At 37.5% G+C, this 13,908-nt stretch overlaps 1 protein-coding gene across 3 annotated transcripts in view; it reads left to right on the top strand.

Moving 5' to 3' along the window:
* Positions 1-13,908, top strand: part of KITLG (KIT ligand) — a 58,421-nt gene that overhangs the window by 38,387 nt on the left and 6,126 nt on the right. For all 3 annotated transcript variants that reach the window (XR_014316769.1, XM_082751846.1, XM_082751845.1), the window contains exons 4-8: positions 870-1,049; positions 3,553-3,715; positions 4,592-4,687; positions 11,710-11,819; positions 12,307-12,383. Coding sequence is in view for 2 of the 3 variants with exons in the window: in XM_082751846.1 (XP_082607972.1) it covers positions 870-1,049; positions 3,553-3,715; positions 4,592-4,687; positions 11,710-11,819; positions 12,307-12,383 (626 nt within the window). In the remaining variant the exon portion in view is untranslated. The remainder of the gene's footprint in view (positions 1-869; positions 1,050-3,552; positions 3,716-4,591; positions 4,688-11,709; positions 11,820-12,306; positions 12,384-13,908) is intronic.

The following is a 13,908-nucleotide window of genomic DNA, read 5'->3' as shown; positions in this document are numbered from 1 at the left end:
GACTCCCTGTAAGGTAACAAAATGAATGACCAGGTCCTAATCGTGTGAACAGCTGTATAAACCTTATCTGCAATCTAGCTGCACAGGAATCAGTTAAAGTGTTTGAACTCTATTCCAGTGGCACGGATGTGGCAGATACCATGACAGGTTGTGTAAAATTCTTTTGTTGTCAAGAACTCAGGAAAAGAAAGACTTTTAGGTATAGAAACTATTATTAGGAATGGCATTTAGTGAAAGCACTAAGAGAAGTTAACTGAGCTAACTAGTTCAGAGGTGGATAAAGGCACACATGGTTTTCCATAGCAAAACATCTAGGGAATTATCCTTCAGAAGAGATTTAAGAATCTTTGAGATTAACTGAGTCATGTAGGGTAACAATGATACAATTAAGACTGAGTATAGTTTTCCTATTAAAAGAATCTTTTTTTTTTTTTTAGGGAAGTTTTTTTTTTTTTTTAATAGGAAAAATATAGTTTTCCTATTAAAAAAAAAAAAAAAAAAAAAAAAAAAAGAAGGTCTGGAGAGAAAAAAAAAGGTTAATGAAAGCATAGAAGAGGGTTCATAGTAGCATGTCCTAAGGTTCAAATTCTCAAAAGACTGATGCTTAGCATTCATTAAGAATTTAATGAAAGGATGGCATCAAACAGACAACCATAAATATGTCAGTATCAGTGAGAATAGAAATTTTACCAAAAGGACTGAAGAAAAAGTTGACTGACACAAAAGAAGGAGATTTTTAATTTAGACATTCAAGATAATTTAAATTGGAAAGAACAATCTAATCTTTAGAACATCGAGTTGCATAACCAGCTTTTGGAAAAGTCTGATATTTAATCTACCTCTCTGTCTTTCTTTTTATCCCCTGACAGCCTAATCACTGTTGGTTGCATTTGATGGTGCCTGAATTTTCAAGGAGTCTACATAGTCTTCTCCAGAAATTTTCTGATATTTCCGATATGTCTGATGTTTTAAGCAACTATTCAATCATCAATAATCTCACAAGGATAATTAATGATCTTATGGCATGTCTAGCTTTTGATAAAAATAAGGTAATCTAATGCAGATTTGTTGGATAATTTTACTTATTTTTTTAAAATTTGTTTTCATTTCTATTGCTGTATGTCTGAAATCCTGCTTTGTTTAGAGATGCACTGAGTACATTATGATAATGTTGGATAGTTGTCATCTCCTGTTTCAAAGAAAGTGACTTACATTAAATTACAGTATATGCAAAGATCTTTATACAGTTATATAAGTAGTGAAATTACCAGCCTTAACATAATTAATTCATTCATGTCTGTTTCCAACAAGCAAAAATTTTCCTTGTACATCCAGCTTAAATTACATATTTTCCTAGTGATCTTAACGTAATGTAAAAATCATGTAGTTGAAACTATTAACATACTCTTAAAGTATATATCACAGTTTGTGAGGCTCAGAAAGCTTCACCATGATTTAATGTAACTTTTTATACAGAGGTGCAGCAAAGACTAGAGGATATTGCTCCATTTCCATGTTTCTGTAAGCCAGCAGCAGCTGGAGGATTCCATGAGTCTTTGGGTATCTGATGGATCAGACATATGAGATTCTCTAGGACGAAATTGATAGGGAAAACTTAATTTTCTAATCTCCTACCCAGCTCTAACCAGTCTATCAGTAATTAAAAATTCTGTAGTCAATGGTATTGTCTCACTGAAAAATAATGGCCCAAATCCATCATGTTTTATAGGACTAGGATTTCATCTTCCCTATGCATTTATTTTTGTCTAGAAGGTCCTTAGCTGTTGTAATCGCTTCTTTTTTCCTTTCCTTTCCTTTCCTTTCCTTTCCTTTCCTTTCCTTTCCTTTCCTTTCCTTTCCTTTCCTTTCCTTTCCTTTCCTTTCCTTTCCTTTCCTTTCCTTTCCTTTCCTTTCCTTTCCTTTCCTTTCCTTTCCTTTCCTTTCCTTTCCTTTCCTTTCCTTTCCTTTCCTTTCCTTTCCTTTCCTTTCCTTTCCTTTCCTTTCCTTTCCTTTCCTTCCCTTCCCTTCCCTTCCCTTCCCTTCCCTTCCCTTCCCTTCCCTTCCCCTTCCCCTTCCCCTTCCCCTTCCCCTTCCCCTTCCCCTTCCCCTTCCCCTTCCCCTTCCCCTTCCCCTTCCCCTTCCCCTTCCCCTTCCCCTTCCCCTTCCCCTTCCCCTTCCCCTTCCCCTTCCCCTTCCCCTTCCCCTTCCCCTTCCCCTTCCCCTTCCCCTTCCCCTTCCCCTTCCCCTTCCCCTTCCCCTTCCCCTTCCCCTTCCCCTTCCCCTTCCCCTTCCCCTTCCCCTTCCCCTTCCCCTTCCCCTTCCCCTTCCCCTTCCCCTTCCCCTTCCCCTTTCCTTTCCTTTCCTTTTTCAATTCAGAATAAATTAAGTGCACAAAAATACCCAATGTCATTTGATTTGGTATAAGCTTGTAACCTTGTCATATATTGCCATTATATTTCTGAGAACTTATTCCATAATTAGATGTTCCCTATCTTTCCATTCCAAAACAAATTCTGTCCAATCTTCAATTTATTTATTTATTTATTTTTCTTCTGTATTCTTGTCATTATGATTCAGGACCCTCAACTGGAATATGATTGGGGAAAGGGAAATTTATTTTGCAGAATGAAAAAGGAAGTAAATACCCTGTAATTCACAGAAATTCAGCATTAAAGAGGAAACAATTTTGGAACCAAGAACTAGGAAAATTCCCTTGGTTTTAATTTAAAGCCGAGGGAAACCAGTTTAACCCATGTTTTTACCATTCCTATTAGGAGTAAAGAGTAGCAACCCCAGATCAAATTTGAACTGCTGGCATAAGAAACATCTGTTGCGAAAGCCAGGGTCAGGTAGAAAGAAAAAAAGAAAACAACCATAAATGATCTTAACATGGACCTCAATATTTTTGTTTAGTCTGGCATAAAAAACTTGTCTGTTAGACCTCAAAGTGATTGGGCTTCCTTGTTTATAGTCCTGTTCTTATTTTTAGGTACATTATCAGAGATCTCAGCCTGCTTCTAAGCCACAGTGTGTCCTAGCTATTGTATTCTGTTCCCTGTACTCTTACGACAATAGCTATGATTGTGTTGTGTTCCTGAATTCAGATTAAAAGGATCATGCAGAACATAAGCAAGTAATGTGAAATCAAGGTTTTGTTTATTTGTTTGTTTAATGAGTGATCTCAATTAAAAAAAAAATAAAAAATAAAAAAAAATAAAAGAGAGAGAGAGAAGAAAAAGAGAGAGAGAAAGAAGAAGAGAAAAAAGTAAAACCTCTTCATTTTCATCATGAGATGAGAGATTGCATTTCATTCCTTGGCATTTCTACAACCATGGATTAATATTTTATTTCTGTTTGCAAGGTTAATTTGAAATCCTCATATCAGATGTTTTGCTTGTTTTGTTAAGGTTGTATACAGCAGATTTGGTCTTCTGCAGGTTAAAAATTTAAGCTATTTTATGTCATCTTTGCATACTTTAATCATCTGTTGAGGTGATGAAATGAGAGTCTCACCTGACCCTCTTTCAAGATGAATTCTGTGTTTTACCCTAGGATTTTATAAAAGAAAATGGTCACCTTTATGAAGAACATCGCTTCTTTCCTGAGCAGTTTTTTGAGGTCTTTAATAGTACCATTGAGGTTTACAAGGAGTTTGCAGACACATTGGATAAGAATGACTGCATTCTGCCTTCAACAGTAGAAACACCAGAGAATGGTAAGATGGCTCTTGTTTTAGGGAACAGAAACTAAGTAGATAGAAATGGGTGATTTTCCTTTAATTTCAGAGATGCTGAGGATCTGAGTCTGTATCTCCATGTCTCTTTTTACTGCAAGTTAAAATTACAACCAGTACCAATGCTTGTATTTAGTAGAGTTATATCTGGCAGTAAAGCTAATGCCATCATTTCTGGTGACATCATTCCTTAATATAATCCAAATAACTTCACAATACTCTGCTCTGTTTCTTTTCATCCCAAATACATGCTGGATTGGCTTTTTACACTGCTCTTATTCTTCATCTTATCTTCTATTGATGCGCTATTTAATTTTTATAAGGTAGAAATGGAGCTCCAGATTGCACTACTTAAAGGACAGGAAGCTAGGACAAGTTTTAAACTGGAGTACCCTCGAGTTGTCTCCATAGCTGAAAAAGGGTCATGTTTGCTTGATTTAAAAGATTTAACTTGTGTGAGGCTCTTGCAGTTCATTCTCATCCTTCCAGTAAAGAGAGGTTTTGTATTCTCTTTTCTTTTACTTTCTGTAGTGACAGCTATTAGCTGTTTTAATTAGGGCAATGTATCTAGTTGCCCAATTACACCAGTAGTAACTAGAAGTAGATCAGTGCTACAGCCTAAGAACACATTTAAAATGATTGCTTTTCCAGAATAACTATTCAGCTGCAGCTCAGTGTGTAGACACATCTGTCTCTTAATATGTTTTTTTTTTTGTCTTATTAAAAAAAAAAAGCCCTGTAACTACATTTTTAGAACAGCCCTATAGCCAAATCAGAGTACTCCTATAGCCAATCATCTTATATAGAGAGAACTGTATTTTAAGTTACATAATGCTGACACACTCATTTTCTATTTAGATTCCAGAGTCGCTGTCACAAAAACAATTTTGTTTCCTCCTGTTGCTGCCAGCTCCCTTAGGAATGACAGCACTGGCAGTAACACTAGCAGTAACAGTAAGTACAAGTGATTGAATTAATATATGTGTCTCCATTTTGTTCTGGTGGCTGGTTGTTATGAGAGCTCAGAGGAAAATAATGTCTTAATTGTACAAATTAATGAGAAGTTACTTGTGCCTGATGGTATACCATGTGTTTCTCAGCTGCAATAGTAAAATGCAATGAACGTGTCTAATCAAAATTTAGAAATGGTATAAAGTTACAATGCTGTGACAGTTCTCATGCAGTTAGAGAGGGCAGGTTCCCTCATTTTGTCTCACTGCTATCATGAGGTCTCACTAGTCATATGACCTCAGCAAACATGGCTCTTCCAGATACCTCATTTTAACTCTCAGAAAAGGAAGGTTCTCCAAATAACAGAATAGCAGTCCTGAGTTGGGCTCAGGATACTTACTTTGGTGAAAAATATTTCTGTATGTTGTATTTTGAGAGCATTCCTGATGCCAAACTTGATACCAAACCTGAAGACTGTTGTTTACTTGTTGTAGTTCCAAAAAGGCTAGCTCCACACTGTGCTTTTAGCTGAGATCAAGAACATAGTTACTACACCTTTTTTGAGGTTGTAATCTTCTGTCCGGCATGACTATCTCTGTGTTTCTCATCTGTCTTGATCAGTGCATTACACGACTGACAGGTCAGACAGCCTGGAGTTGTTGCCGTAAGATTAACCATCGATTGAAGCATTACCCATCAAAGGTCAGAAAGGATACAGGAACCTGAAGTGAAGAGAAATAACAGATTTTCAGGGGACTTTAGTGACATAATGTACAACAATGTGAATACTCTCTGGAGTTTTCTGAAGGAGGGGTTTTTCCTTAGAGGTTCTTGAAATGGTGCCTAAATCTTATCATACATGTTGTTGTTTCCCTTGTTCCTTTCTCCCAGACACATCAGGATGACAGTGTGCACCCCTATTTACTATTTCCCTCTTTCATTTCACAAACACCCATATTATCTGAATGTGTGATGTTGAAGTGTGTGGCTGATGCTCCTCATGCTGAAGAAAGCATAGCCAAGGAGGCAGCCTGGTACAGCCTGGTAGGCACAATGGAAGCTCCTGACTGTGGGACAGATACTGCTAAGAATGGATTTCTTCTCTTCCTACTTCACTTGCAAATGTGTAATCTAGTTATTCTCTGGGTTTTCATAACCGTGTATGCTACCTCTTAGTTAACTTACAGCTGTTGTCAGGTTGAAAGCCCTTCTGGTTGCTTTCTAATTAACACAAGGTCTGAAGTTATCACTCCCCAGTACTCTGAGAAGAAGGTTGGAATGAAATCTGCCTTCAACTCCTGGCTGCCAGCTTGCCTCTCTGGAAAAGGGAAATCTCACTGCCATAAATTCATATCCAAGAGGTCACACAGCTGGCTGCAAATAACCTTATGAGCCCAGAGCCAATTGTGAGGCACGAGGAGGGGGCTAAAAAGTGCATAACTGCATCTCAGGTCTGAACATGTAATAATTTTTGATGTAACTATGAGAGGAAGAATATTCAAATGCAGCCTGAAGCAATGAGAATGGATCAAGGAGCCAACGAAAGATAGAAAGAGATTACAGAAGCAGTTCAGATGAAAGGAGTTTTGACCCATCAGAGTAACAAGAGGGACACTGGGCAGAGGCCAGGGCTCCAACCTCTGAATTGGCATCTGTGTCTCTACTGTGAACAGGAGTACAGAAACAGGCTCATTAATCTTGCTTTATAACTGGAACTGATAATGAAGTAGGAAAAAAAAAAAAAAAAAAAAAAGCCTAAGTAAATTAAAGTAATGCAGTAAGTCAAAGAAATTGCTTGGCTGGCCATATGCTGTAAGGTGTATTCTAACCGATTAACATTATCTTAAGCAATTTATTTGAAAATTGGATAGCAGTTAACAGCCTTATGTAGAAATGACAAAGACTGAATGTCTAGGGCTGGGGACAGTTTGAACGCATAATCAGATTAAATTACATTAACTTGGAGATTGGATGCTGACTGGTTACACTTTTGTTATTAGTTTGGAGCTTTTGGGGTAAAAGACCTGTGACATCTTTATTGGCATCTCTCTCTTACTGCCAGAGAATGGTCTTTGGCACCAATTTTAGGTTTGTTTTGGCTTTACTGCTGAGTAAGTTCTCTTTTTTAATTAATCCCTGCCTTCCTAGAAGGAAAAAAAATGAATAATCCTTACTACTTTCCACATGGAGAACCCTCAGCACAGGGGACTCAGTCTGCCAGCTGCAGGTCTATTCTCAGAACAATACAACTAGATTCAAAATTCAGAAACGCATATATTTGGAGAAGAGAGAAAACCTGAAAAAAAGGCATCCCTAGACACAAAACAATGCATTTCTTTTAAATAACCCTTTTTATTATTAAACATATTTAAAATGATCTATTTAAAATGATCTATTTAAAATTAATGGTTTCTAAGCTATTGAGAAGCATTCACTGTTTACAAAAGAATCCTTCCAGATGAATAATAAATATGGAATCTGTTATGAATGTCTGCTTAGAGAGCCAGATGACTTGAATTGCTCCTGATTTTAAATTCAACTTAGGCAAACCTGAAGAAAATCATCTAATAAAATCATTTGTGAAAGAATTATCGTAGGAATTGCATATAATATAAATTAGCTAACTTACATTTTTCTCGTGTTGCTGCTACATTTATTGCAAGTCATATTTCATTACTTCATCATTATTACACAATGATAGAATCGAACTACTGTGATAGAGGTGAGCCCTGACAAGATCTACACCAAAAATCTTATCCTAACTAAATGTAAAATGGATACTTATGTTTTCTTCTCTTGGTTCTACATAACTGTAATACAATTTAAATTCTGAGTAACTGTTTAAGTCCCATTGGTGTTATTTGGATCATTATCCCATGCATAGTCTAGAGAATTCAGATGAGGTGGTTCCTATGTAAAGAACAAATGTCAGGATAAGAGGTCTTGAACTTCATCTCTTCTTTCAGTGCTTGAATCAAGCAGTAGATAGTATTCTTTTTTTTCACCCCACCAAATGAATCTCATGTTTTCCAGCTTAAACTTGAACTTGCCATCTGTTAATAACACTTCTCACATTAGCACCTTGTTTCAAGGCACAATTTATATTTTTATGGAAGGTTCAGTGTTGCTTTCTTCCATTTTTTGCCTATAGTTTCCTTACAATAGTTAAGCTTTATTATTCAGTACTGAACAGCTCAGAGAACGTGTGCTCTGTAAACACTGAGACCTCTAGAAGTGCTTTTAGAGAGAAGGTCGATTTTTATAATTAAGCAAAGAATACTGTAGTTTAATTCAGTAATTGCACAACAATTTGAAAATATTACACATGGCTTAATGCAATTGGTGTTGCATTCTGTGCCTTTGTTCCTTTATTCCACCTTTACAGTTAATGGCAAACCCTAATGAACAGGTGAGAGCTGTTCTACATTTTTGTAGATAAGATCTTTTGGTAATTGTGTTGGAGCTTAGCAGAGGTAAAGCGAGAATTCCTTTGAGACATAAATGGTAATAAAATCTAGCTGGTTTATTTCATAATTGCTTGCTAAACCTACATACATGGCTCAAGGTGGAAAGCAGCTGAATAACTTCATTGTGTAGCTCAGTGGCTTTCAATGTAAATGCATTTCAATCACAGCTTAACATCCTGTTGTCCATGCAGATTATAAATGAATCTACTTCAAATGATCTCACTTCCTAAAGGATTCTTCCACAAGGTGTGAAGTGAGAGCTTGGAGAGGTGCTGGCCTGCTTCCACTCCCCTTTAGCACCTTGCAGGATAGGGTCTATTTCAAGTGAATAATGGACCAACTGCAGAGCCAGAAGTTCCTCTGGCGTTGCCCAAGAAGTTCACAGTTACCCAACCATCTGGTTCCTCCTATTCCTTAGCCTGCTCTGCCTTCATAACCATCAGGTGTTGGAATGATTTTAGTATAGAGCTGGTTTAGTTCAATTTTCTAACAGAGGTAAAGGTCTCTACCGAAGGAAAAATAATTATAATAAAACTATTGACTGAGAGGTGGGCCTGTGCAAATCTTATGACATTCAACAAGGACAAGTGCTACGACAACTGCATCTGGACTGGGGCAATCCCAAGCACAAATAACGGCTGGGAAGAGAATAGATTGAGAGCAGCCCTGAGGAGGAGGACCTGGGAGTGTTGGTTGATGAAAAGCTCAACATGACCTGGCAATGTGCACTTGCAGCCTAGAAATCCAACTGTATCCTGGGCTGCATCAAAAGCAGCACGGCCAGCAGGGCGAGGGAGGTGATTGTCACCTCTGCTCTGTTCCTGTGAGACCCCACCTGGAGCACTGTGTTCAGTTCATGGTGCCCCCAATATAAGAAGGACATGGAAGTATTAGAATGAGTCCAGAGGAGGGCCACAAGGATGATCAAAGGGCTGGAGCACTTCTCCTATGAAGACAGGCTGAATAAATTGGGGTTGTTCAGCCTGAAGAAGAGAAGGCTCCAGGGAGACCTCAAAGTGGCCTTCCAGTACCTAAAGGGGTCCTACAGGAAAGCTGGGGAAGGACTCATTATCAGGGGGTGTAGTGATAGGACAAGGAGTAGTGGCTTTAAACTAAAAGAGGGTAGGTTTGGATTAGATATTAGGAAGAAATTCTTCACTCAGAGGCTATGGCACAGGTTTCCCAGAGAAGCTGTAGATGCTCCATTCCTGCAAGTGTTCAAGGCCAGGCTGGATGGGGCCTTGAGCAACCTACATGTAGTCTAGTGGGAAGTGTCCCAGCCCATGGCATCCTTGGAACTAGATCATCGTTAAGGTCCCTTCCACCCAAACCATTACATGTGTCTGTGATTCTATGATTCCTTTCCATAGATGCTGAAGAAAGTATCTGTATTGGAGATATCTTCTCAAAATCAGATTGTTCCACTTTTAGATGCCTCATTGTAAAGAAAACTCTTCTGTCGTTTAAGACAATCTAATTTTTTTGAAAATTTGTAAAAATCAGCATGCCAGACTAACCATGATCTCCCTGAATGCACACAATTTCTCAAGAAGTTTACATAAAAATCAGCAAGCCTGACATAGCATGCTGGCTGGCATTGCAGTCAGATGTTTTTTGAGGTTTTACACACTGCTATAACATCTTATCAAATGGCTTAATCTTCATGTGACCTGAAGAGTTTTTCCTCTGATTTTTATCTCACTTTTCCTTTTTTTTTTTTCTTTTTTTTTTTTTTTTTCTGAACTTCAGGCAGAATCCAGGAAACATGACCATCACCATAAATTCAGTTGTATAACTGAGCAGTCTCACACTGGGAAGAATGGCTAATGTGATCAGGAAAAAAGCATTTAACTTTTCTTGACTAAAACACAAGAACAATATAGGAATTTTCTTCTGAGAATATAAGTCTCATAAATAATGTCAATGTTTTTTAATCTGTTCAGGCTCTCTCTACACTACTTGCCTTTGCCAGATTCAGTTCTGTAAGTCAACCTCCTCTATACCTAACCTAGAACAGACTTTGATAAAAGACATGCCCCTCCCATTAATTTCTGCACTTGGTTTTAATGTCTGAGCAGACAGAGGCAGATTAATTAATAGCCTCTTTTCAGCTGGCATTCATCTCTGTAGAACTTTGTTTCCCTTATCCTTTGTAGACAGATTTCTTTCACAGCAGACTATTATCTATTCTGCTTGACCAATATTGCCTTTTAGTATGACAAGTCTACTGGATGTAAGTAAAATTGAAACCTCTATCATAGGAATCTAGAGCCTTGTAAATGGTGAATAATAATGGGGTGCAGACTTTCTGTTTTCTTATTTTGTAGTTCTCCCTGTGGTAACTATGTAAACATGGATGGATTTCAAAGATAAAAAGAGTGTTTGTGTAAAGACTTCTACCGTGACTTGCAGAAAAACTCAGAGAGTTGAAAATAGGTTTCCAGATATTATGCGAATGTTCCTTTCTGAAGTGTTTTCTTAGTGGCTGTTTAATAATGTACTAAATGCACATCAATTGACACAGTATATCATACTATATGTGCTTAGAAGTTTGCTGTTTGTATGAGTCACAAAAATTTCTAGTGCTATCATTCCATTTTTATTTCTATATCTAATCATCTACACTTTCCCTGTGCTTAGTTTAGTTCTTTTCCTATAAGCTGACAATACTCACACCATTTGAGCTGCAGACTCCAAATCATGATATCAACTAAAACTGAGTGGATGGTGTCTAAACTGGCAGTTTCCTGCTTCTCACTTTGTATGTCAGAAGGTGGATCCCAGGGTGACTCCACAGGACTTTTCACATCCTGCTCTTGATTAAATAACTGGATAGCCTCATTTTAGTCTTGGCAGGCACACAGCTGTCTGTGAGGGGAATGGAATTGCTTGTGTACATAAAAGACTAGGATTGGGGCTCTTCCATATGAAATATAAAAAGCTCTCAAAAAATGGTAGCAACAAAATAGCACACAGCTAGACTTAAACTTACAAGGGTTTGATCTTAATGAAGTCAGCAGGACCTTTCCAGGCACACATTAGAAGTGAATTCAGGCTTATTTTGTTAAAATAACCTCCCTTGAGAGGCCTCGTGTTGAGGTTCATTATTGGAAAGGCAGAATGTCTATCTGCAGTCAGTAGGATGTGTCTTATGGAACTTAAGCAAATACATGAAGTGAGTGTTTAGAAGTGGCAGATATTTTCTCTTCAAAAAAATACTTTGGGTTACAAAATAAGACTGTTAAAAACTGATATATCCAAAACTTTTAAGTAAAGGAAGGAGAAAATGCTCTACAAATGACAAAAGGATAATTAGTCTTGGAACTATTAAACAGAACAATTGCAGAAATGGGAAGAGCATCTTTGTGGTCAAAAAAGTTTCTGTGAGATATTGTATGAAATGCATCTCTTGTACACAGTACTTTGAAGTATCTCTTCTGCTATTTAAGAAGCTGTTATGTAGGTGGTGCATAAAAGTGCTCTTACTAATAGTGTTGCCCTGAAGATAGTTTTCTGTCATAAATCTGTCTTCCCTAACGAGAACATCTGTAATTACAGAAGAGGCACTTGGCTTCATTAGCAGCTCCAGCCTTCAAGGGATCAGCATAGCATTGACATCATTACTGTCTCTTCTTATTGGCTTCATTTTGGGAGCCATATATTGGAAGGTAAGAAATACTACATTTAATTGTTTACATACCATATTTCATAGTTATACAGAGGCAGGAAGAACAGAACAATTCTGCATGTGAAAGCAAGAGACATCTCTTCTGATCTTCACTGAACTGTGTGACATGCAAATGTAAATCTCTTGTGAAATACTTCAGTTCCATCACCAAACTGTAAATCTTGTCTTAGCAGCATGCTTGCTCTCTAACTGGAAATTGAAAATGGGATTCACCCAATTTCTCAGTTCTTCTATTATATCATGAGAAGGATTCTTTTACTTTTAGCTACTGTGGCTTACCTACAATACAAAGGCTTTAATTGTAAAATTATTGGAGTAGGAGATGTGGCCTACATAAGATTTGGCCTATGTTTTGCAAAATGATTTTGATATTGAAAATCTGAAGCAACCTGAAACATACAATTGTTTTGTGAGTTTTTAATGAAGCGTTAAAATTTTTACATTTAATGCATTTTTTTTTCTTCTAGAAAACACATCCCAAATCCAGACCAGAGAGTGATGAAACTACAGAGTGTCATGGCTGTCAAGAGGAAAATGAGATAAGGTATAATGTTTCACTTTACACACATATATACAAATGTAGGTTCGTCTTTGAGAGATGCTTACTGAAGGTTCCTCTTTAGCTCTCAGAATGACAATCATACACACAAAACCAAACCACATTATCAAGTGTTTTGCTATAGAGTCAAAATGTGTGCTTAGGTTGTGTCCTTTGAAGGAGCTCCTATTTGAAAAGTAAGAATTTATATGGAGGATATTTCTGTATACCTCATTTTATTAATGAGGCATTACCTTTCCTTTATCTGTCCTTACTCCCACCATGAGTAAGGAATAGTGATGAAAAGCAGCAGCTTCAAAGGAGTATCTTACTTGGGAAGAATGAAGTAAACCCAGGATGGCTGAGACCTGTAAAAGAAATGACAGAGAAGTGAATTTGTTATTTGTTGTAAGGTGTAAAACTAGGTTGATATTAAGCAAACAAAAAGAAAACAGCATCTTCTTAGTTGTATGTCTAAATCCTTTTAAATCTGTCTTGCAGTAACATTTTTCACATTTTTTCACCTTTTGATACTCCCCTTGGTATGTTATACTGTTTTCTAGTTTTTTTTTTTTTTTTTTTCGTTATTTGTTTTTTTTAACTTTCATAGAAAGCCATTGAGATTATATTCCTAATGACTTCATAAGGTCATCCTGAAATGATTTGCTGCTCTATTCATACTTAAACACAGCTTTATCTCTTTTTAAAGCTGAAATAATTCTGTATAACTCAGTCAATTCGACAAACCCAGAAATAACAATAGAAGACATTCAAAGTTGCTTGAACATGACTTGGGTCAAGACATCATAGAACAGTTTAGGATGGAAGGGACCTCAAAGGTTATCTAGTTCCAACACCATGGGCTCGGACACTTCCCACTAGACCAGGTTGCTCAAAGCCCCATCCAGCCTGGCCTTGAACACTTGCAGAGATGGGGCATCTACAGCTTCTCTGGGAAACCTGTTCAAGGGCCTCATCACTCTCTGAGTGAAGAATTCCTTCCTAATATCTAATCCAAACGTACCTTCTTTTACTTTAAAGCCATTACCCCTTGTCCTATCACTACACTCCCTTACAGAGTCCCTCTTCAGCTTTCCTTTAGGCACTGGAAGGCTGGTCTCCAAAGAACCTTCTCTTCTTCAGGCTGAACAACCCCAGTTTTCTCAGCCTGTCTTCATAGGAGGCTCCAGCCCTCTGATCATCCTCATGGCCATCCTCTGAACTTGTTCTAACAGGTCTATGTCTTTCTTATGTTACAGGCCCCAGAGCTGAACACAGTACTCCAAGTGGGGTTTCAGAAGAGCAGAGCAGAGGGGGAGAAGTCTGTTCAATTCAGAAAAGGACATAGGGATAGTTTAAGTTAGAATAGTTCAAATTAGTATAGTTCATAATTAAATGTTTTGGGAGTATTATTTAATATCATATTTCAGAGTCTTTAGTCAAATTTTAACTGTGAGGGATTAAGAAAAGGATATACTGTGTGGAAGAACACATCTTATACTGTAGGCTTCTCATATTTTGTGAAATGTCT

Source organism: Aythya marila (assembly GCF_965140915.1).
Source record: "Aythya marila genome assembly, chromosome: 1".
Classification (NCBI taxonomy): Eukaryota; Metazoa; Chordata; class Aves; order Anseriformes; family Anatidae; genus Aythya; species Aythya marila.
This window is presented reverse-complemented; position numbering and strand designations above follow the sequence as displayed.